Here is a 22,238-nt window from a genome sequence, read left to right on the forward strand (position 1 = left end):
AGAGTGACAAAGCATTTAAACAATCTCTAAGTGCCAGAAAAAGCAAAAGTATACCATTTCACAGTTACTGATTACTTCCACACAAGAATGTTTTCCAATGTGAATTGACTTCATTTTTAAGTGTTAAGTGCCTGATCTGTTCCCAGGGCTTCTTCATCATGTAATCTGCAAACTAGATTCCAAGCAAAATATTTGCTATAAAAACTACCACAGCAGCAATGAGACTCAAGGACATTTTAGGAAGGTTTTCCATCTTACCTTCTCTTCAGGTGCAGAACTTAGCCACTGTGAACAAAGAGGAAATCAATCACTGTTCACCAATCAGCTAAGCTCTGCACCTCGCTAGAGAAGTCTTCATCTGAGCATAGTTAAATAGCCGAAGTCCTCAGTGGCCTGCTAGAAGACATGTTTAAGTGCAGTCGATTCATGGGGCTCCAACAGTGTGTCCTTAAGGATTCAGTAACAGAAGCCAATGTCATGGTTATGTGGTAATCCCTGGCAATGTGATTTTAATCTTAAGTCACAAATCAGCATGCCAGGAACCCAAACAACCAAAACAGGAAGGAAAGCTGGGAAGCCTCTTCCTATACTCTGTAACATGCAATAATCACTCCATCCTAATAATTTATAATCTTTATAAACCCAGGTTATTCTTTCATTGACTGTACAAGCTAGAAGATTCTTCCTTGAATTACCTTTTGGGTTACTCAAAATAAATCAGAAGTATCACCTCTTAAAAACAGTATTAAGAAAGCATTGGCAATGACTTAATGCAATCCTTCAAACAGAATTAACTTACTTAGCATTTTATATTAATGATGATCACTGAGCTACTCAGAAAAATAGGAAGGTGAATGGCTCATACAGCAGCAGAATAAACCACTTAACTTCATATTTCTGGCTTTTGCTGCTGAAGAAATTCAAGCGAAACCGAATATGCTACCAATCACTATATTTCAAGGCATTTTTCAGTTCCTGTTCCTCTGTACAGGAAGCACATTTGCAACCTCAGTGCATATCTGCCACATCCTTGCCCCTTCTATATGCAACTGAAGAACAGGAATTGGCATCAACAACAGCTTCATAACATTAACTGTCCCATTCCATAGAAATTAAAATGACATAACTACTTGCACAGTTGTGAATGAAAACAAAGTTTTTACTGAACTGGAACCCTGGATCCTATATACCACTGACTAGTTAATATGGTCTACAAGGAATCACTTGAAATGCCTGTGGTCTGTACGTCTGCCCTAGGGGTAAGGAAAATCTTGCCACACTTTTGCACCTGATCAGAACTCCAAAAAAGAAAGAACTTTAGTCAAACAGAGAGAACAGTGATCTCAAGGTCAGAGTTCCAAGGCCTTTGACTGCACAGGCCTTGGTATTCTATGTATTCTACAGGGACTGCATCAACTGACTTGGCACGCTGTACAATATCCATCCATGGTCTAAATGGTTAAAAAACAACTGTCAGCAGTTCATGTGTCACCAAGTAATGACATGCAAGCAAAACCATTCTATATTCTATATTTACAATACGTGCACACAAGTATGCACACATGGACTTTGAGAGCATAAGTCACTTTAGGTCATGGCAGGAGTGCCAGCAACAGCTATGTGGAAAGACGGGGAAAAACAAGGGCGAACCAAGCAGACCAGACACTAGGATATGGTACATCAGGGCAACTATCTCATGCTTTGGAAGGCCTCACTCATGACTGCTGTCACAGTTGTAGCTATGGTGCTGGAGAAGCTGGCAGGGCTTGCTGAGATCCTGTTCTGATTGCTTGTCTATGTGACCAGAAGAGGATCATGCACACCCATCGGCTGCTGCCTTCCTCCTCCACCACCTGGATACTTCTGGAAACGAGGCCAGACAAGAGAATTATTGACCCTCATTGTATTTATGACAATCTGATTTTAGGCCTTGACAAACTTACTTGTTTACAAATTGGCTCAATGTATTTTCTTAAAGGTAGGCTGAAGATTTAGCTATCTGGAAGAAAAAAAATCACCTTGTCAAAACAACATTTCTGCCACAACTTTAGCTGAGGACACATCCATTTGGTCACGTACAGCGGCAAAACTTCGACGGGCAAGGTCTTGCTGCTTGGCATCCTCATTCACCATTAATTCTCCATAAAGATAAACACCCATTGCCTGAAAGAGGAAGAAAATCATCCTATAATACAGTCAATTCTAGCTTGATGGCTTTCAAGATATTAATTACTTAATTTTGCTATTAAAAAAATATATATCTTTAAAATAAGATTCAACTTTTCTGCTGAAAATTTATCTAGAACTTTTGATTAGACAATACCTCTGATTAGACAATGCAAGGGACAAACAAGAGGGAGTTGAGAGCTTCATAATTTCCCACTTAACCACTTCCCAAAAATCTGGCTGGCCACTGCTGGGGACAAGAGGCCTGGATTTAAGAGGACCATCTAGGTTGATATATTGTTGATTCTTGTGCTCTTAACCTACAACTACACTAAAGAAAGCAGTAGGGTTCTTACTAGTTATTCACAAACAGCACTAAAGTAACAGATAAGAGACTTTGTTCCACTGAGTACAAATCTTACAGGCTAGCCCAGTGCTTTCAAACTCCTACAGGGGAGCTGAGAACTAGGTAAGTATTTGTATGGGTGGGAAGGGGGCAGTTACAGTGCCATACCAATCACAATGCTGCCACCGCCAAGGGACTTATTCTTTACCTTGGGGCAGAGCTGGCCTCCTGGAAGGTCCTGGAGGTTTGTGGCCCCTTCGATGTCTTCCGAGGCTTCTGTAAACAATCATCTCCAATCAGCAGCTACTTCAGCAGTAGTAAAAAATAAGCCCCTCGGCAGCGGCAGCGCTGCAATCTCTGCAGCACTGTCACTGCCATCGGAGCAGGGCCACTCCTCTTAAGGGGGAATGCCCTGCTTCTAATTCCCTGGTGGGTCATGACCCACCAGTTTGGGAACCACTGTGCTAGCCTAACTTGTAACAGATCTCCTCAGAATGGAGATAGCATTAGTGCCTTCTATGGAAAGATTTTCATTTTCCTTGACTGTTTCCTGATCGTTTTCTACAAAACTCAAACATCCAGATTCAGTGAACACTAGTGACTCTGTTATCCTAACTATTAAATGGTCACATTTGCATTTTCTTCAGACTTCTAAACAACCAAGTCATCTTTCTAGACAGGGAAGTGCTTAGATTTCATGTATCATTCCACAAACTGCACAGATTTCTGGAGGAAACATCTAAAAGTTATCTGTGGTTTTGGTGTCAGACACTTTTTTTTTTCTTCAAATATCATAAACATGTAAATTATCTGTTATGATCCCTTTCTAAATGCACCACTATTTGACTTGACTGTTTAACACTGAGTGAGAACACTTAAAGTCACTGCAGATGGCTAACCCTGTAACTAACTAATCCTGGTCCTCTTTGTTTGAGCACCACAGCATCTGAGGTGGTGAAAGATTTCAATGCTTTGAAATTTTTTCCATTTTTCCATGCATTAATTAATGTTTGAAGGGGGGGAGGGAAACAGACTCTTGCAATGGTTTTCTTCTATGAAACTCCATGATCCATTTTTTTCTCTTCACAGTAGTAGCTACTGCGAAGTAGTCTTCTGCATGTGCCCAAACACTTATCTGCACAAAAAACCTAGCTTAAAACAACTAGTTTTCCATAAGGGAAAAACATAAGCTTAAAACATAAGCTTAAAACATAAGCTTAAAACAACTAGTTTTCCATAAGCTTAAAAACTAGCTTAAAACAACATTGTTTTCCATAAGGGTAGGTTATTGCATCTTTCAAGCACTGAATAGCGCTAAATATACATAGATGAAAACATCCAATTCTCCATATTGTAAGCAGTATCTTGAAATGCAGACCCAGTTGTGTCAATCCAATGCTCAAAGAGCTGCAAAGGTCAAAGAGCTGCAAAGGTCTGGGATCCTACAATTGGGGATAGGTTTGTCTTTCGGTTGGCTATGTTTTCTCTGGATAAGGTTTTGTGATTTTTGTTTTGGCTGCTGTTACGTAAATGTTTTTAACATTTTTTTTTATTATTTATGCCATTGGCTTTCTTGTTATTGGCGTGCACCGCTTTTATGCACTGTTTTTTAAATTATGATATTTTACAGATGTTTTAAGCCACTGCAGACACCCCATTATGGGGGAAGGGGAGGCAGAATAAAAACTTTTTGAATAAACAGACAAAAACATATTCATCATAATAGAGCCAGAAATTCATTTTATATGACATGATGGCTCCTTTGAAAGATTTTCTCAGTACTTGTCTATAAAATGAATCATGAAAAACAACAAAAGTCTCTCTGCATGCTAATAGCAAACTCCCTAACTATCCTCTCCATAGCTAGTCTGTTGAGTTCCCCACAGCCTAATGCCTGCCTAGATGATGTTCTGGGAAGGATATAAAAGTGAAATTTTTTCTTTGTCCAGTTCCTCTGCTCTGGGTTCAACATCCTGTACTGTATATTATGAAAACCACAGTGGTACTTTAGGTGCTTCAGTAGACTATCCCAGCTTGCTGCTCCTCCTATAAATCAAGATCAAAGGGGGAAAAGGAACAACAAAGAAGACCAAAAAGGAGACTCAATGCTTTCTCAGCGCAAAATCAGATTCACAGCCCAATGCTACTGTGCCCAGCTGCTTGTAGAACACTCATTCTGCTGGTGGCATCTCCCTGATGGAAGTTGCATAAGACACTCCAGCAGCATGCCGAATTGCATGCTCCAAGAGCACTGGCAGGAAGGCCGGAGCCTTCCCATGTGCACCAGTGGATCCCAGAAGACCTGCCACAGCAGGTAGGATGGCAGGGAAGGTGGGATGCGGTAGGGAGTGGAATAGGGTGGTGATAGGGCAGGAACCCGGGAAACTATAGGCCAGTCAGCCTAACATCTATACCGGGTAAGATGGTGAAATGCCTCATCAAAGATGGAATCTCAAAACACACAGACGAACTGAGGGAGAATCAGCATGGCTTCTGTAAGGGTAAGTCTTGCCTCACAAACCTTTTAGAATTCTTTGAGAAGGTCAACAGGCATGTGGATGCGGGAGAACCCGTGGACATTATATATCTGGACTTTCAGAAGGTGTTCAACACGGTCCCTCACCAAAGGCTACTGAAAAAACTCCACAGTCAGGGAATTAGAGGGCAGGTCCTCTCCTGGATTGAGACCTGGTTGAAGACCAGGAAGCAGAGAGTGGGTGTTAATGGGCAATTTTCACAATGAAGAGAGGTGAAAAGTGGTGTTCCCCAAGGATCTGTCCTGGGACCGGTGCTTTTCAACCTCTTCATAAATGACCTGGAGACAGGGTTGAGCAGTGAGGTTGCAAAGTTTGCGGACAACACCAAACTTTTCAAAGTGGTGAAGACCAGACGTGATTGTGAGGAGCTCCAGAAGGATCTCTCCAAACTGGCAGAATGGGCAGCAAAATGGCAGATGCGTTTCAATGTAAGTAAGTGTAAAGTCATGCACATTGGGGCAAAACAAAACTTCACATATAGGCTAATGGGTTCTGAGCTTCTGTGACAGATCAAGAGAGAGATCTTGGGGGGGGCGGTGGACAGGTTGATGAAAGTGTCGACCCAATGTGCAGCGGCAGTAAAGAAGGCCAATTCTATGCTTGGGATCATTAGAAAAGGTATTGAGAACAATACGGCTAATATAATGCCGTTGTACAAGTCTATGGTAAGGCCACACCTGGAGTACTGTGTCCAGTTCTGGTTGCCACATCTCAAAAAGGACATAGTGGAAATGGAAAAGGTGCAAAAGAGAGCGACTATGATGATTACTGGGTTGGGGCACCTTCCTTATGAGGAAAGGCTACTGCGTTTGGGCCTCTTCAGCCTAGAAAAGAGGCGCCTGAGGGGGGACATGATTGAGACATACAAAATTATGCATGGGAAGGATAAAGTGGATAGAGAGATGCTCTTTACACTCACATAACACCAGAACCAGGGGACATTCACTAAAATTGAGTGTTGGGAGGGTTAGGACAGACAAAAGAAAATATTTCTTTATTCAGCATGTGGTCAGTCTGTGGATCTCCTTGCTGCAGGATGTGGTGACGGTATCTGGCCTGGATGCCTTTAAAAGGGGATTGGACAAGTTTCTGGAGGAAAAATCCATTATGGGTTACAAGCCATGATATGTATGTGCAACCACCTGATTTTAGAAATGGGCTATGTTAGATGCAAGGGAGGGCACCAGGATGCAGGTCTCTTGTTATCTGGTGTGCTCCCTGGGGCATTTGGTGGGCCGCTGTGAGATACAGGAAGCTGGACTAGATGGGCCTATGGCCTGATCCAGTGGGGCTGTTCTTATGGGATAGGGTTCAGTGGCAGCGACTGAATTCTACCACATTTACCAGACCATATCCTGTGGCATGGGTCCATCCCCCCCAGGATGCAGTGGAAGCCATTTTGGCACTGCTGCATTGGTGGGGAAGAATAGGGTTGGACTCAGACAACTAACAATATACAACTTAAAAATTCACAGCCAAAATAATTTGGATAATACAGGCTAAGGGGCACATTTTCAGGGTGATTCTCTTACGTTTGATAAGGAAGAGCCCAACGTGATGTGATGGACTCACATGCCAGAGTCCAACAATGGGGTTGGACAATTACAACTGCCTTTGCATGTCAATGAATGAACATTCTAACTGAAGGGCCAAGTTATTGGATGAGGTTTTCTAATCTGATGCATTTACGGCTGCTGTTGACTGAACTGCTGACTTTAGAGAGAGCAGGGCAGGAAGGTTCCAAGGAAATTAGAAGTTAAAGAAGCCAGAGGAAAGGAAGATCCAAGAGGGATTGGTCCAGATTCCAGAGTAATGAAAGGAAGCTGAGAAGAACAGATGGGGGAAGAAAAGAAAAAAGTCAGAGAAGACAAGAGACACAGAAGATAGGTGCATATGGCCAAAGGTGGATTTTAATTAATAAAGCAAATCTTTGAATGCAGGGGTCTTGCAGCAATTTTAAAGTATTTAGGGTCCAATCCTATCCAATTTTCCAATGCTGGTGCTGTTGTGCCAATAGGGTGTGTGCTGCATCCTGTGGTGGAGGGGCAGTCACTGGGGCCTTCTTAAGGTATGGGAATATGTGTTCCCTTTCCACGGGGCTGCATTGTGGCTACACTGGAGCTGGAAAGTTGGATATGATTGGGCCCCTAATCAATTACAACAATGGGTTTATTGAGGAAAAAGTTGACTATGACTAAAGAGGACTTATAAAAGTATACATGGTATAGAGAAAATGGACAGAGAAGCCTTTCTCCCTTTCTCAAAGCACTAGAAATGGTGATTATGCAATGAAAGTTGTATTGGTAGTAGCTTCAGGAATGTTTTTCACACAGAATAATGACATTTACTGCCACAGGATCTGGTGATGGCTACTAGCTTAGATGGTGGAATTAGACACGTTCATGGAGGCTAAGTCTATTAGTCTATTAACAGGCTGTTAACCAAGACCTGTAATCATAGACCTGCAATCTCAAACAACATCTGATTGGCCATCGTGGAGGGACTGGGGACTGCCAAACTGGATGAACACCTGTCTGATCCAGCAGCAGAGGTATCTGGTTTGATATTGGTGGAACTCTTCAAGGGACAATGCCAATTCTACATAGAAATAATATTCTAGCTAGAAGGAAGGCGGCAGGAAAGAATACTGACCTGGTCTTCCTTGAGGAAATACTCAATGTCATCATATCCTGCAGTGTATTTGTGTTTAATAACCAGTTCACACCATCGATGCCGAACCTTTATGAAAAGAAAAAGAACATCAACTGAAAAATCTGCAGCAAGTTAAAGAAATATGAATTTAAATGATGTTGCACGATATCAAAATTATTTAGTTAAATATACAGGTTAAGTATCCCTTATTCAGACAGCCAGACAATGCAGAAATATAATGAGAAATGCTTACTCTTGCTCTTTTCACTGTAACCTATACTGGTGTCTGCTGGCCTCTTCCACATTTTTCAACAATGTCTGTACCACAGAGCAGAGAACAGAATTTACAGCCTGTACATGCACTGTAATGTGGGAATGAGGACAAGACCTACTAGCACACACACTACAGAAAGTTTTTAAAAAGTCTTGGACTAAAATATCTGGATTTCAGAATAGTCCATATTTCAAATTTCTGGATAAGGGGTATTCTACCTGCATTTATTATGGCTTGTTGTAAAGAGATTTCATTTTGATTAAATACAATGACTCCCCCCCCCCAGCCATTTTCCTATTTTTAACAGCAGTTGCCATTTTCGGCGCTTGGTTGTGCGCATCTTCTCACCACTCAGATCAATAAGACTAACTGCACATGCAATAAATAAAACATACTTCTACCATAATTAAAAATAATGAAAATCTGAATAGCCATTTCCACAGTATTAATATACCCCAAATTTAAAGTTATATAGACAATCTCAAACATATAATAGTTTAGTAATGTGTACAATTATTTTATACTGAAATGCTTTATTTTGTCAAAATATTACCATTCCCTTATTTTATCATAAGGTAGTTTTCTTTCTTACTGAGTTGCTCTTCAAACTAGAGAAGCACCATGAAATATTTCATAGTGTGATAAAAAGGGCTTCTTTCTGCACTGTGGAGACTGTTTGAAGCAGTAGGAACAATGACAGCCTTCTCCACAGAGGGCAAATTCACAGCAACTGCACCTCAGTCACAGTTGGCTGATCCTCAGAAGGTAAAGGAACCTGCAGTCTGCATGCCTCAGCAAGCCATAGAGCAAGGGGGATGGATCGGAAACGGCCCAGTTGGCCAGCAGGCATCAGTGGCTTCATTTAATGTCTGTACTTATAATATTTCTAGGCTGCCCTTCTATAGAAATTCCCCTCAGTCATGGGCAAGATTTAAAAAAACACCCAAACAAACACACCAATAAAACACATTGCAGTATGGTACAAAGCAATAAAAACAAAAACAGTCAATTGCACCTTTTTAGACAGCGATACCTTTTGGGACATTAAAAAGTTTCTTATCTAGGGTAATTTGTGATTTTTTTGGTGAATTTTCTTGTTCAGTATAAAAATAATAATAATAGTAAGTGAAAAGCTTAGGTAAAATTTAAAAGATTGGGTGGGAGTACCTCCACAAAATTGCTGTAGGTGCCAGCAGTAAAATATTGGCAGTGAGCGAAGACGTTTTTCACAGAATTGCCTAGAATATCACTGAAGAACAGTACCCTTGTGCAGAAGTTAGCATGCACATAGAGCAAATTGTGCTAGAGGATCACTAGCTCTATCCCCTGCTCATGACATGCCAGTTAGCCATGCCCCTCTTCCCATTTGCCATGCTCGGCAAGTCCAGACAGACAGGATTGTCATCGGGAGAAACCTTCCTCTCAAATAGCATTTGCCTCTGCAGACAACTGTTGAAGAGTGGGGGGAGAGATAAGGCCAGCTGGTGTATTAGTGGCAAGGACATGGTTAGCAGTTGCAATCCTACTGCACCCCTCATGGACGTCTAACTTCTGACAGAGGCTTTTACCTCATCAGTTCACATCCACACAGTGTGAGAGTTGCTTTCCCATGGTTGCAATCCTATGCCATTGAGCAGTGTATGAATGAAATAACAAAGAGCAGGCCCAGTCATATGATCCTTCGCATCCCATTATTACCCTCCATCCATTTATTAAATTCAACCATGTTATCCAGTATTCACATACATTCTACATACAGAGTCACAATGCTAGGAAGAAGTCCTCATTTCAGTGTGGGTGCATGGAGGGAAGGGGTCAATATCTTCTGGTCTTTTGTTTTAAAGGGGGGGATTCTTGGTATTATGACGCAGAGTGAGTGTGCAGGCATGGATGGACCTTGTCTTCCATGATTAATCAAGGTATTTGCTACATCAAAAGTATCACAGGAGTGGGGCCATTACTCAGTGACAAGTGAAAAATCCTCAAGATGAATTAAAAGGAAGCTTAAAGCCCAACATGGTGCCTGTGCTGAGCAGGCTTGGCTAACTAATGCGCACGGAACAGAAAATCAACCACCATTTTCCTCCAAGAGGCTCTTTGCCTCACAAGTGATGGGCTGGTGCTACCTGACACCATAGCAGTAACATAAAACAAAGCAGGAAGTTGCTAACACAACAGCTGAGCTTATTAGAGCACCAAAAGTTATTTGCTAGGTAGAAATGCTCCTTTCTCCTGTCAGAGCTCCAGAAAGTTCTGCATTAGGCCTGCACGAGGAAACCTCCACGTGGGACTGTCCAATGCCACAATGAAGAATTGGCAAATTTTACCAACAGTACAATATACCCCATTAGAGACAACATTTTTGGCAAGCTGAGTTGAGATTTGACTGCCACTGCTTAGCTAGAACAAGCCATCATCCTTAAGCATCAATTTACAGAGGAAGCTTTGAGCAAAAATGGATGGAGCAAAAAGTGAAGATTTTTTCTTCTAATTCAAGAAGACAGTTATCAACTATGTAGCAAAACAAAAGAGTTTGTGTCTTTTCATTCAATGCTTATAGAAGAAACAAGAAAGCAGGGCCCACTGGTTTGTACAGTAATTAATTATATCAAGTTTTAAGAGCAATTTAACAAGTGGCTATAAAAAGCAGGAAATATAAAAATTAAGTCGCTTGTGGGGCTGACCAGTTTGCATCCTGTGTGCACACACTGCTTTTCTGTTCATTCTGAGGCACAAGCAGAATATAAGAAGCTGTGGCCAGAAGTGGGGATCCCCCTTTTTTGCTGAGTAAGCAGAACAAAGGAACTACTGGGTCTTTTAAAAGAGTACAGTGTTGAGCTTGGGAGCCTCTTACTGCTCCTGACAGTCAGCTTGTGCGGGAGTCATTTTATGTGCCTCAGCTGCAAAATAACAACTGAAACTACACACAAATATTTGGGCTGACATACAAATAATATAAAAACAATAATAATGTTCAGCATTTATATAGTACTTTCTGAGTGCGCGAAGTGTTTCACATGGATAATCTTACAACAACCATGTCAGGTAAGTATCAATTCCATAACGCAACTGGAGAGCAGAGGCTGAGAAAGAGTGGTTTCTCCAAGACAACCTGGTCAATTCCTGGCAGAGGTGAGATTCAATCCAGGGAAGCCCAAAGCTCAGTCTCTTAGCCACTACAAGTCCAATCACAAATGACAACAGGCTGGTGTGGAAAATATGTCATCAGCATTTTCCAACATGAGAGAAAGAGTGTGGGTACATATGTCTCCTCAACCAGTATGCCATTTTGCAGTAGCCAAATCCACATGGGTGTAAAGCAGCTTAAACCACACCTCCCCCCCCCCCACACACACACAGATTAAATGCTATTTTCAGTACTTGAGCAGTACTAGCACAGGAAAGCATGCATGCCCATGCTACTATCACAACACTACTTAGAATGGTCAGAACACATAGCCAAACCAGCCCACCAAGTAAAATGAACTTTCATGGGAAGAAATAGTTGTTTTAGTTGCAACCCAACAGAGTAGCATTTGGCCTCTGTGTGAGAAAAACATGCACAGTAGCAAATAAAAACTCTTGGTTCACCTGAGGCACCTACTACTCCTGCAGACAAGCATTTAGGTAGAACATCCCCACAACGACAAGAAATCATAAAACATAATATGCTTGCACTGCAGGCAATAACAGCATACATGTTACACTATAATCCTATGTATGCTTAATTGGATGAAGTAAAATCCCACAGACAGTACACATGCTCACTAAAGTGTGCATAGGCTTGCGGCCCTGGGTAAGATTTTAATGGAATTGCAGCAGTGCAGGATATCTGCTTCAGGTGTGATAGGCCTGTATTTGTACAGTGTCCTCAAACATCTGTTTCTGCGTCTGTATATCTAGTTTGCCCATGTGCCTTGGGAGTAAGCCCCACAGCGGTTCCCAAACCTTTTTAGCACCAGAACCCATTTTTTAAAATAATACTATAGGAACCCACCTACCTTCAGGAGACTAAAAAAAGTTTCGCTTTACCTGCTGTTCAAGCCTCTGTTTTTATTCTTTTTACTACTGGGGGGGGCAATCCGCCTTTTGGAGTATTTGCTGAGCTCCATGTTCATCGGATCGGACCATTATGGTGGCCTTGCATTCCCCTTCCCCTGTCTGATAAGAGCCAAAGCACGCTTGCCTACTCACAAGTAAACATGCATGTGGCACTCAGCTCCACAGGGCTCAATGCATTTTTCCTCGTCAGCTTAGAAAGAGTGGATATCTCACGTGTTTTAGGGGGCCTGTGTTCATTGGATTGGGACCATTCTGGTGGTGTTGCATTCCTCTTGGACTGTTTTTCAAAGTGAACTGGAGCACGGTTGCCTACTTTTGAGTAAACATGTATGCGTGGCTCAGTTTCACTTTCCATAGCACTCAATACATTTTTCTTGTCCGCTATCAGCTTGTCAGTTTCAGTTTCATGACTCACCAAGAATTCAATCTCCACCCACAGTTTGCGAAACACTTCATTAGATCCTTCTTGAGTATGCAAACTGCTGCACTTGTACATTTTGATGTAATCAATGCAACAACTAACTCTGCAAAGGCAAATATTCTCCCCCATATTGCAACTGGGGCTGTGACTGGCTTGCCTAAAGACCACCTAGTGAGCTCTAGCAGGGCCTAGGAGAGGGGGTAAAGGTACCTGGGCCCAGGGCAAAAAGTGGGGTCCAGGAGCCAAAGGAGGGGGCCCAGAAATTTCCTGGGATCTGACATTTTCCTATCTACTCAGATTTCTTGCCCATATGGGGTGCTGGGGACATTACCATGACTGGGGATGCTGGGGGCACTACTGATGCCACATGGGAGGGTAGACCTGGGCTCCAAATACTTTTCCAGCTGTCTCTACTCTCCCCTCACCCTGTTCTGCTTTGCCCCTCCCTGCTCCTATTCTGCTCACCTGTCACCACCCTCCCCTGCTGTTTCACACGCACCCCTTTCCAAAGGGACCCAAAATAAATTTTGTAACCCCTGGTAAAATTCTTCTTGGAGGCCCTGAGCACAAGGCAGGTAGGATCCAAACCAGAGAAGTCTTGCGGTACAGTTCAGTGTCTTAGCCACTATACCAAAACACAGCTCTCTTTTCTTGCTTGGAAATAAGCTCTGCTGAAATAAGGGGGCCTAACAAGTGACTGTTACCAGGTTGGAAGCAAGTCTCTAATGTTCACCCACAGAACAGCCTTCTGAAGTTAAAGAAGAACAACAATCTCACACTTCTCTGCTCTCAAACACTTCTGTTAATGAAACTGTGTAACTCACCTATAATGGATCATTCCCGCCTCATAGTAATTACTCCCACAGAAATATCAATATACCAACATATGGTACTTATATATGTATATATACACACACAGAGAGAGAAACTTAGAGGCTACTGAGACTGTCCAAATGCACACAGAACAACAAAAGGAGAAGGGGTCTGCCTCTGAGGCTTGCAAGTGTGATCTAAAAGGCAAGTAATTCAAAACATGTGCTTCTATTTAAAACAACAAAACACGTATTTGGTCCTTCAGAAGGAGTCTGGCTTCAGGGAGAAGCAAGTAAACATTGCTTATTGTTGGATTTAACTAAAAGGTACCAGGTGACAACAATTCTACATTCTCAGGAATTTTAAACTACAGTACAGACGGAAAGAAAGATCCTATAAAACAGCATTCATTATAAACACAGAGGCTTTTTATATGTGCAACTGCATTAGAGTGTCCCAATCAGAACAGCATCCTGCTCTCTTGTGAACAATTTTCCATCCTTTTGTAATGGGATGTGAAAAGTCACTTACAAGGAGAAGGAATTTTTTTGCATATATTTTATAGAAGCAAAAAAAAATTCACAAAACATAGCCTGCTCATTTGAATTTAGAAATAACTGAAATAAGTAACATCAGTCTAAGCTTTTCAAAGCAATACCCATGTGGTTGCAGTGATTACAAAAATAACAGTGATAGGAATAACAGCATTTATGATCGCATACATACCTCTAATGCTTTGAGTTAACATTAAAGGTCTTGGTGGATTTTTGTTTATCTGGCCTCTACTTGGGACCTTTTTGAACCGAAATTCTTTCCTGTCTATGGAATTTTAACTCAGTAGCTTTCCAGTAATGCTGAATCAGTTTGGGGGGAAAGGCAATTGTGGTATCATAAAAGGATAATGTCTCCCCAATTGCACTAATATCAGTTCACTAATCTCAGAGCAAACATTCTTTTTGAAAGCCTACAAATGAGACAAGAAATTTAAAGTGCTATAGAAATTAGTAATAATAATAAATGTTTGTTCCAGCTCTGTTTTTGTGAGAAGCATTATGAACCTAAGAAAGCTATGCAGGCCAGGGGTGTGTCATGAAGAAGCATGAGTCAGGATTTGCTTTTCAAGTTTCTCTTCTCTTTATTACTGAAAATGGCAGCCAGGGAAGCTGAGCTCTTAGCCAACTGTTACCAAGATCAGAAGGCATTCAAATATGTTCCATGTGTATATATAGACAGTTTGGATCCAAAGACCCATGCATGAAAGAAAAAGAGCTGCTGGCATTATTCCGCAAACACTTGTGCAAGACTTCATGTAGTTATAATAGGTATATTCTGTAGCAGTTCTACCGCTTATAGTAGAAGAGATGGAAGCTCTTGTGCAAGCAGAAGAAAAAGCAAGATGTCTCTTAGGAATTTTCCTAAACTTTCATTCTTATTTCAAAGAAACAACAGTTTTAATAGTATTTCTAATTCATATTTTATTCATGAATAGTTAGGTGTTCTGGGTCATTCCATATGGGTTAGACCAGAGAGACCACAAATCTAATCTAGTGAAAGCCGCAGCATCCTGGAGACTCCCGACATCTGGAACCATTAAAACGTCATCCCCTGCGTCATTACATGGCCCCATACTTGTGTGTTATACCTCCCGTTTCTAGAAAGGCTCCACTCTGGAGCTAAATGGAGATGCAGGAGGGCGAGTGGGCCCAAATATCACATCACTCACAAGGGACAAGTGCTACACCCTCCCCACTGGAGGAACCACCTGGAGTGCAGCAGAGGCGGTGCACTGCCTCAGCTGACCCTCCCCCCATGCACCACTGTCCCTGGCCACCCACTTCATCCGCCACTGAGTGAAAATGTCTGCACAAGTTTTTGTGTTGAGAAACTGCTACCTAGATTTCCACTTGGAAATCCTACTGTATGCTCACAGAAATCACCCATTACAATTCATTTTTGTGCAAGAAAAGGAAAGATTTAATCTGCTGTGCACTAACAAAATGAAAGAATTGGATCTTCAGTGGAGGCAGAAAGGTATTCCGTGCTTAGGGCCACTAGACATGGAGGACAACTATACATATGTTTAACACAGTTACCCCATTCACTTGCAAAGCAGATAAAATACTCTTTAAAGGAGAAGATGAGGGAGTGGAATAAAACCCATCCACTTCTCCAACTTGCTGTGGTGGACAGGTTTAGGCCATTTTCCCCTGCCATGCTGCTATCACGAAATCGGGAAGATAGGGAGAAAATTATGAAGTTATGGAGTGCAGTGTGGTAAGACAGCAAGATGAGTTTCACTCTTGTTTGTTTACATTAGAGAGCAGGTTCCCTTATATATGTGAATGGAGCAAACACACATTTAGTATACTGTTGTCCTGCATAGCTAGTTTTGCCCAAAGAATTAACTGCTCTGGGAGCTGTGATCCATTAAAGAACAGAATACAAATGAGAAAAATAAAGCAACTATTATGGCATCTATGGTCAATTATGGCAATGATAATGTTGTGCTGTCAACAACAACCTAGCAGTAGGATGGGAGCATACTGTGGCACCTCTTTACCCTGGAAAAAACAGAATTGCATGGAGCTCATGAATCACATTAAACACTGTTTTCAACACAGTCTTAGTACTACTGGTTTCACTTCACAGTACGACAGGTGGCATTTGGCACCACTGTCACAGAGACCACATGACACTGCGCTACTTGGCCCAACTCCACCAGAAGCGGGGGAGCAGTCCACCAGTAGCAACGGGTGCTTTGTGGCAAGTTGACCTTCAAAAGAGGCACATGTTAAGCAACAAGGATGCAGAGCAGAGATCAGGAGGCAACTAGAAAAGCCTCTTTGCTGCAAGGACGACTGTGTGGCAAGCCAGCCTCTTCTGAGCACAGCAGCCATCTCTGTTAGCAGCAGTGGTTTTTGGAAAATGGAAAACAACATGGTTGAAGAATGCTGCCATAAAGGCTTCTTCAAAATGGTGGCTGTTGCTTCACAGCAGGGAGAGAGGACCCTTCAGACTTGCATGGGAGCCCTGACCTCAGTTCTATGAATTTATTATTGTCATTGCTGAAACTTGCCAGGCCCATGGGCCTGAGTTGTACTGTTGCTGGAAAGCGGGTTAGGTTGTGCCTTCTTTACAAAGTCAAAAGTTATTTTCAAATTAAAAACAGCTTGCTTTCTACCCAGTTTATTAAATTCTGATTTACAAGGGCACATGAAAAGTATGATTTCCTTTATTTTTTCATTGCAGACAGATAAAGGCATGTAGGACAGGTCTAGCAATAGGGATTAGGTTTGAGGCTTAGAAATGAAAAACAAAACCCCTCTCTAAGCAGAGAGGCAAGCACAGCAGTTTTCATAAAAAACATAAGAGCAGCCCCAATGGATCAGGCCATAGGCCCTTCTAGTCCAGCTTCCTGTATCTCATAGCAGCCCACCAAATGCCCCAGGGAGCACATCAAATAACAAGAGACCTGCATCCTGGTGCCCTCCCTTGCATCTGGCATTCTGACATAGCCCATTACTAAAATCAGGAGGTTGCACATACACATCATGGCTTGTAACCCATAATGGATTTTCCCTCCAAAAACTTGTCCAATCCCCTTTTAAAGGCATCTAGGCCAGATGCCGTCACCACATCCTGCGGCAAGGAGTTCCACAGACCGGCCACACGCTGAATAAAGAAATATTTTCGTTTGTCTGTCCTAACCCTCAACACTCAATTTTAGTGGATGTCCCCTGGTTCTGGTGTTATGTGAGAGTGTAAAGAGCATCTCTCTATCCACTTTATCCTTCTAGGCTGAAGAAGCCCAAACGCCATAGCCTTTCCTCATAAGGAAGGAGCCCCAGCCCAGCAATCATCTTAGTCACTCTCTTTTGCACCTTTTCCATTTCCACTATGTCCTTTTCGAGATGTGGTGATCAGAACTGGACACAATACTCCAGGTGTGGCCTTACCATCGATTTGTACAACGGCATTATAATATTAGCCGTTTTGTTCTCAATACCTTTTCTAATGATCCCAAGCATAGAATTGGCCTTCTTCACTGCCGCCGCACATTGGGTCAACACATTCATCGACTTGTCCACCACCACCCCAAGATCCCTCTCCTGAACTGTCACAGACAGCTCAGAACCCATTAGCCTATATGTGAAGTTTTGATTTCAAAATACCTTCTAGAAGAGATAACATTTTCCCTTCTGTCACATGTATTTCCCCCCCCCCCATATATTATGTTCCCATCTTCCCGCTGAAGTGCGAGACAAGTTACATAGGTAGTTTATGCAGCCTGCTGATCAGAAACACCAATGGCAGCAAACATTTACAAAAGTATATAGAAATAATGGACATGGACACACACACACACACACTGCAGCTTTCAATATTCCGAGGGAGCTTTTCGGTCACAGCTGTGTTTACAACTGTACTGTAAACTCCTACAGGGGAGTTGGGAACTAGGTAAGTCTGGGTAGGGAGGGGAGTAGTACTGCAGTGATCACACTGCTGCAACCAAGGAAATTTTGGACTTTGGTTTTCAATCAAAAACCAGAAGTGGCTTCAGATTCGAGATAAGCACTGTTTACAGCAGCAGGGAGGCCCACAGTGGGGCTGCAAGACCCCTGCACCCCGCAGAAGGCCAGCACTGTCCCCCAGCTAAGTCAAAAATCCCCTTTGTTGTAGTAGTGCAATAGTTGTGGTGACATCACTGTCATCCCTGGAGGGCCACTTCCCTTAAGGGGGAAATGCCCTGCTTCTAGTTCCCCTGGTGGGTCATGACACACCAGTTTGGGAACCACTGCTCTAACCCACTTTAGGGATTTTATTACCAAGAAAACACAACCTCAGCAATATCTTGGCAGTTTTGCAAGTACTACTATTAGATATTAGTCATTTATTTAGTATAGATGCACATTATAAAGAATTCTTTGGATTAGACAATAAGCGTGCTGCCATAGGATACTTCTGCTAGTACTTTGAGGGTACTAATACATGCTTTTGTACATGTGTTGCTAAACTTTGGGAAGTTTAAGGAGTTTATTGTAGGGGAATAGTAGGGACAACCCTACCCTATTAGGAGAAGAGCAGGGGAAGTGGGGGAAGCAGAAGAAAGAGGATGCGTGCAGACCATGAGCACTCATGTCATTTACTATGTAGGGAATGGTCCAGGAGAAAAATATTTTCTAAGTCAGCTACCCTGATGGAAAACAAACAAACAAAAGATTAAGATCTAGCTAGAAAAACAACTACATAGTAGCCATATTATTTGTCTGGAAACATTTACAGAAGCAGTGCTGTTCTCAAAATATTAGAGGTATTTTTGAATAATAGAGATTTATAAGGTTATTAATGGTAGGGAGGGAGAACAAGAACAATTTTCTCCCTCTCTTGTAATACTAAAACTTGGAGTTTCCCCCAAAATGAAACGCACTGCAGGTTCATGACAGACAAAAGGAAGTTCTTCACACAGTGTGAACATATCTCAAAGACATTTATGTCAACAAATTGGCTATTTGTGAATGTTACATTTCACATCATGGTGTCACGGTGTTTGCACTTGCCTCCAAATCCATACTCGGCTCTATTGGCTTCTACTTTGACCATTCAGTGCAAACCCATGGTCCGCTTCCTATCTCCACAAGTGCATTACTTCATATATAACCCTATATCCAGTTCATTGAGGCAATTCAACCCCCACACTCACACAATTCACTAATGCAGACTCACAAACTTAAAGAAGCTTTTATTAGTCAGACACACAAGATATTGTAAAACAGTTCCTCTGCATCCGGCCAGGACAAGAGTTTTCAATCAATAAAACATAATAAGCCAAGGCAGCCAAGAAAATAAGAAACAACATCTAAATATCTAAAATTGCCTTCTTCCTGTTCTGACCTGTCCATCCACAGCAAGACTCCTAGCTGCAAGGCCTAGCTAAAACAGAGTAACTCTGACTTCCTCTGTCAACAATGGCTTTCTAATTTAAATACTCTTCTTTGCTCCTACCAACACCTATTATCAATTCCATATTAGAACCTATTATCTTACCAGCCTCTTCACTCTCCAGAAAAGTCCCTAATCCTTCAAATCACTTACAGTCTTTACACTTATCTGGACACTTTACATCAACCCTTCTTCCCCTTTTCTGTTTCTTACACAAAATAGGGCAACTACATAACCTCCATGACATGCTCCTCCCAAGCTGAAAAGGAAGTAGTTCTTTACACAGTGTAAATACATCTCAGAAACCTTTACATCAACAAATTGGTTAATTGTGACTGTTACATTTCATGACCTTGAGCTTGGGCTATTAGATTATTGTTTGAATTTGTTCAGCTTTCCTGACAATGTAGTCTGGCCCACATTTATCATATGTGGTAGAACAGGTGCAAGGCTTATCTGGGAAACAAACCCACTTTTTTTCCAATATAGGTTTCTCTTATGCACATGAAGTGAGGGGAAAATGACCCAGGATTCACTTACAGGTTCGCCCCCTTTTTTAACTTTTCAAACAGTGGAGAGCATATACCAGGAGGAAAGGAAAAAGAGCCAACTTTGATCAATGAATAGTATTGATTAAGAGAAGATTTATCTCTCATATGAACCATGTGGTGCTAAAATATTAAAGATGGTGACACCATGCTCCCATAATCATTCTGTAAACTGGAAAAGGAAAGACAAGGGCAATTGTTTGCTCACTATGGGGCTGGAGGCTATTGACTCTGATCAGATGGGGGAAACTGCATTTAAGGATTGCAAATATTTGCATGAATTGATTTTCATCTTTGGGAAGTCACAATTTCTTATTGATAAGAACAGCAGAGCTCTCTGATTATTGAGAAGACAAAAGTAATCCACAGCATATAGCATTCTATACACTTAAAGGGCATATACATACAGTATTAATTTACAATAAAGCTAGCTTCTCCTTTGTGAAGCTGGTAGGACAACAGGCCATAAATTATTTATTTGTATAAGATGCTGTTTAAAATGTTTCTATAAAGTGCAAGCTCCAGTAGTTTTGTAAAGTGATAGTTCAGATATATGCCCCAGTTATATGCTCTTGCATATGGATGACAGGCTGTAGGTCTTGGCCTCACAAAGATCTACACCTGCCATCATGTGCGTAACAGGTGAACTGGTTGTTCATATATACCAGGGGTGCTCAAAGTTTTTGGCAGGAGGGCCACAACATCTCTCTGACACTGTGTCAGGGGCCGGGGAAAAAAGAATTTACATTTCAAATTTAAATAAATTTACATAAATGAATATATTAGAGACCGAAAATGAATGAATGAATTCCATCCAGCTTATGATTCAATCCACCCTAGTCGGGGGGGGGGTGGTCTTCATGCCAGCTTATGATCCCATCCACCCTAGTAAGGGGGGGGTGTCTTCATGCCAGCTTATGATCCCATCCACCCTAGTAAGGGGGGGATCTTCATGCCAGCTTATGATCCCATTCTCTCTCTCTCTCTTTCACACACACACACACACACACACACACACACACACACACACGGAGGGGGGATCTTCCACACTTTCACATACCCGCCTGCTCACCTGCCCCCTCGCCCTCCCCTCCTTCGTTTGCCTGGGCTGCCTACCTTCCCTCCCATGTGCTGCTGCTGCCTGCCTGCCTGGCCAGCCAGCCAACCAGCCCTCCCTCGCTCCAAAGGGAGATGTGCTGCGAGCTGGGCTGGGTTCCCCTCCCTCATCATCTCTCCCTCTCTCTCCCCTGGCTCAGGTTGCAGTAGGGGAGGGGAGGGGAGCTGAGCCAAACAGAGCAGAGCCCAGCCCAGCCCCTGGGCAAGAAAGGAGACTAGCACGCAAGCTCGCAGGGTCTTTTATAGTGGGAAGTAACGCGAGACCTACAAGTCTCACGTTACCTTCCCACTATAAAAGGCCCTGCAAGCCGGCTGGGCTCGTCTTTCCTTCGCTGCCACTGAGCTCAGCGGCAGCAAGGGAAAGCAAGGCACAGAGCTCGCGCAGCGAGCCAGCGCAGGCTGGGGTGAGAGCCGAGTGCTCATTGGATGTGGGGAGACCCCCTGGGGGCCGGATGGGGACCCGCAGCGGGCCGCAAGTGGCCCACGGGCCGGGGTTTGGGCACCCCTATTTATACAAATGCAATTCACCCAATCCTTGGGAACCTTCCTCCACCTGCCAATCAAAGAAATCAGATTAATGACATGTCTATAAGCAAGTGCCTAGCTCACACATTACATAATGTATGCCGTTGTGCCCACACATATGTTCACAAGGCCTGAGTCACCTCCAAGCCTAATTCTGACCAGTCTCAAGTTATTTTCAACTGATGCCAAAACTACTCTGCAAGTTTGTCTTATAAATACTCTTCCTTATAAAATATATATTCTTTAAATCAACCATTACAGTATTGTGTCTGTGTTAGTACAAAGGCACCAGAGTGGTCGCAGCACCACGAGGACTCAGGGGCATTGTACTGTACCTGAGGGCATCCTGAAGCCTCCTGGAGCATACTGGAGGCTTGCAGTCCCTTCTGCGATCTATCAGAGCTCAGTGCAGCTACACAGAGGGTCGTAGAGGAGGCTGCAAGCCTTCAGGATATTCCATGAGGCTTCAGGACACCCCCAGGTATACTACAGTGATCCTGGGTCCCCATGATCACAGTGACACCATCAGGGCACCTATTCCTGGGCCACTCCCCTTAAGGGGGAATGGCTCATTTACAGTTCCCCAGTGGGCCATGACCAGTTTGGGAACCACTGATGTAGAGCTAAGCATGTAATTGCCAACTGTAATTTCAACTGCCAATTGAAAACACAAAAGAGGAGTGTTTTTACATTCCAACATAATAGAATTATACAGTATCATGTTGATAGAACACAGGCTTTGCATATTCCAATTCTGACATTGCTAGGGAGAGTTGAGGAAGACCCTGCCTGAGAAACCACTGACAGTCAGTGTAAACAGTACTGATCCAGATGGACC

The 22,238-nt window shown here is 42.6% G+C and overlaps 1 protein-coding gene across 5 annotated transcripts in view; it reads right to left on the reverse strand.

Moving 5' to 3' along the window:
• Nucleotides 1-22,238, reverse strand: part of AOPEP (aminopeptidase O (putative)) — a 265,274-nt gene that overhangs the window by 1,704 nt on the left and 241,332 nt on the right. For all 5 annotated transcript variants that reach the window (XM_066615751.1, XM_066615746.1, XM_066615747.1 and 2 more), the window contains 2 exons: nucleotides 7,702-7,788; nucleotides 2,019-2,163 (listed from right to left, as the gene is read on the reverse strand). In XM_066615751.1, coding sequence (XP_066471848.1) covers nucleotides 2,023-2,163; nucleotides 7,702-7,788 — 228 coding nt within the window. In that variant the 3' untranslated portion in view covers nucleotides 2,019-2,022. The remainder of the gene's footprint in view (nucleotides 1-2,018; nucleotides 2,164-7,701; nucleotides 7,789-22,238) is intronic.

Source organism: Tiliqua scincoides, chromosome 2, assembly GCF_035046505.1.
Source record: "Tiliqua scincoides isolate rTilSci1 chromosome 2, rTilSci1.hap2, whole genome shotgun sequence".
Classification (NCBI taxonomy): Eukaryota; Metazoa; Chordata; class Lepidosauria; order Squamata; family Scincidae; genus Tiliqua; species Tiliqua scincoides.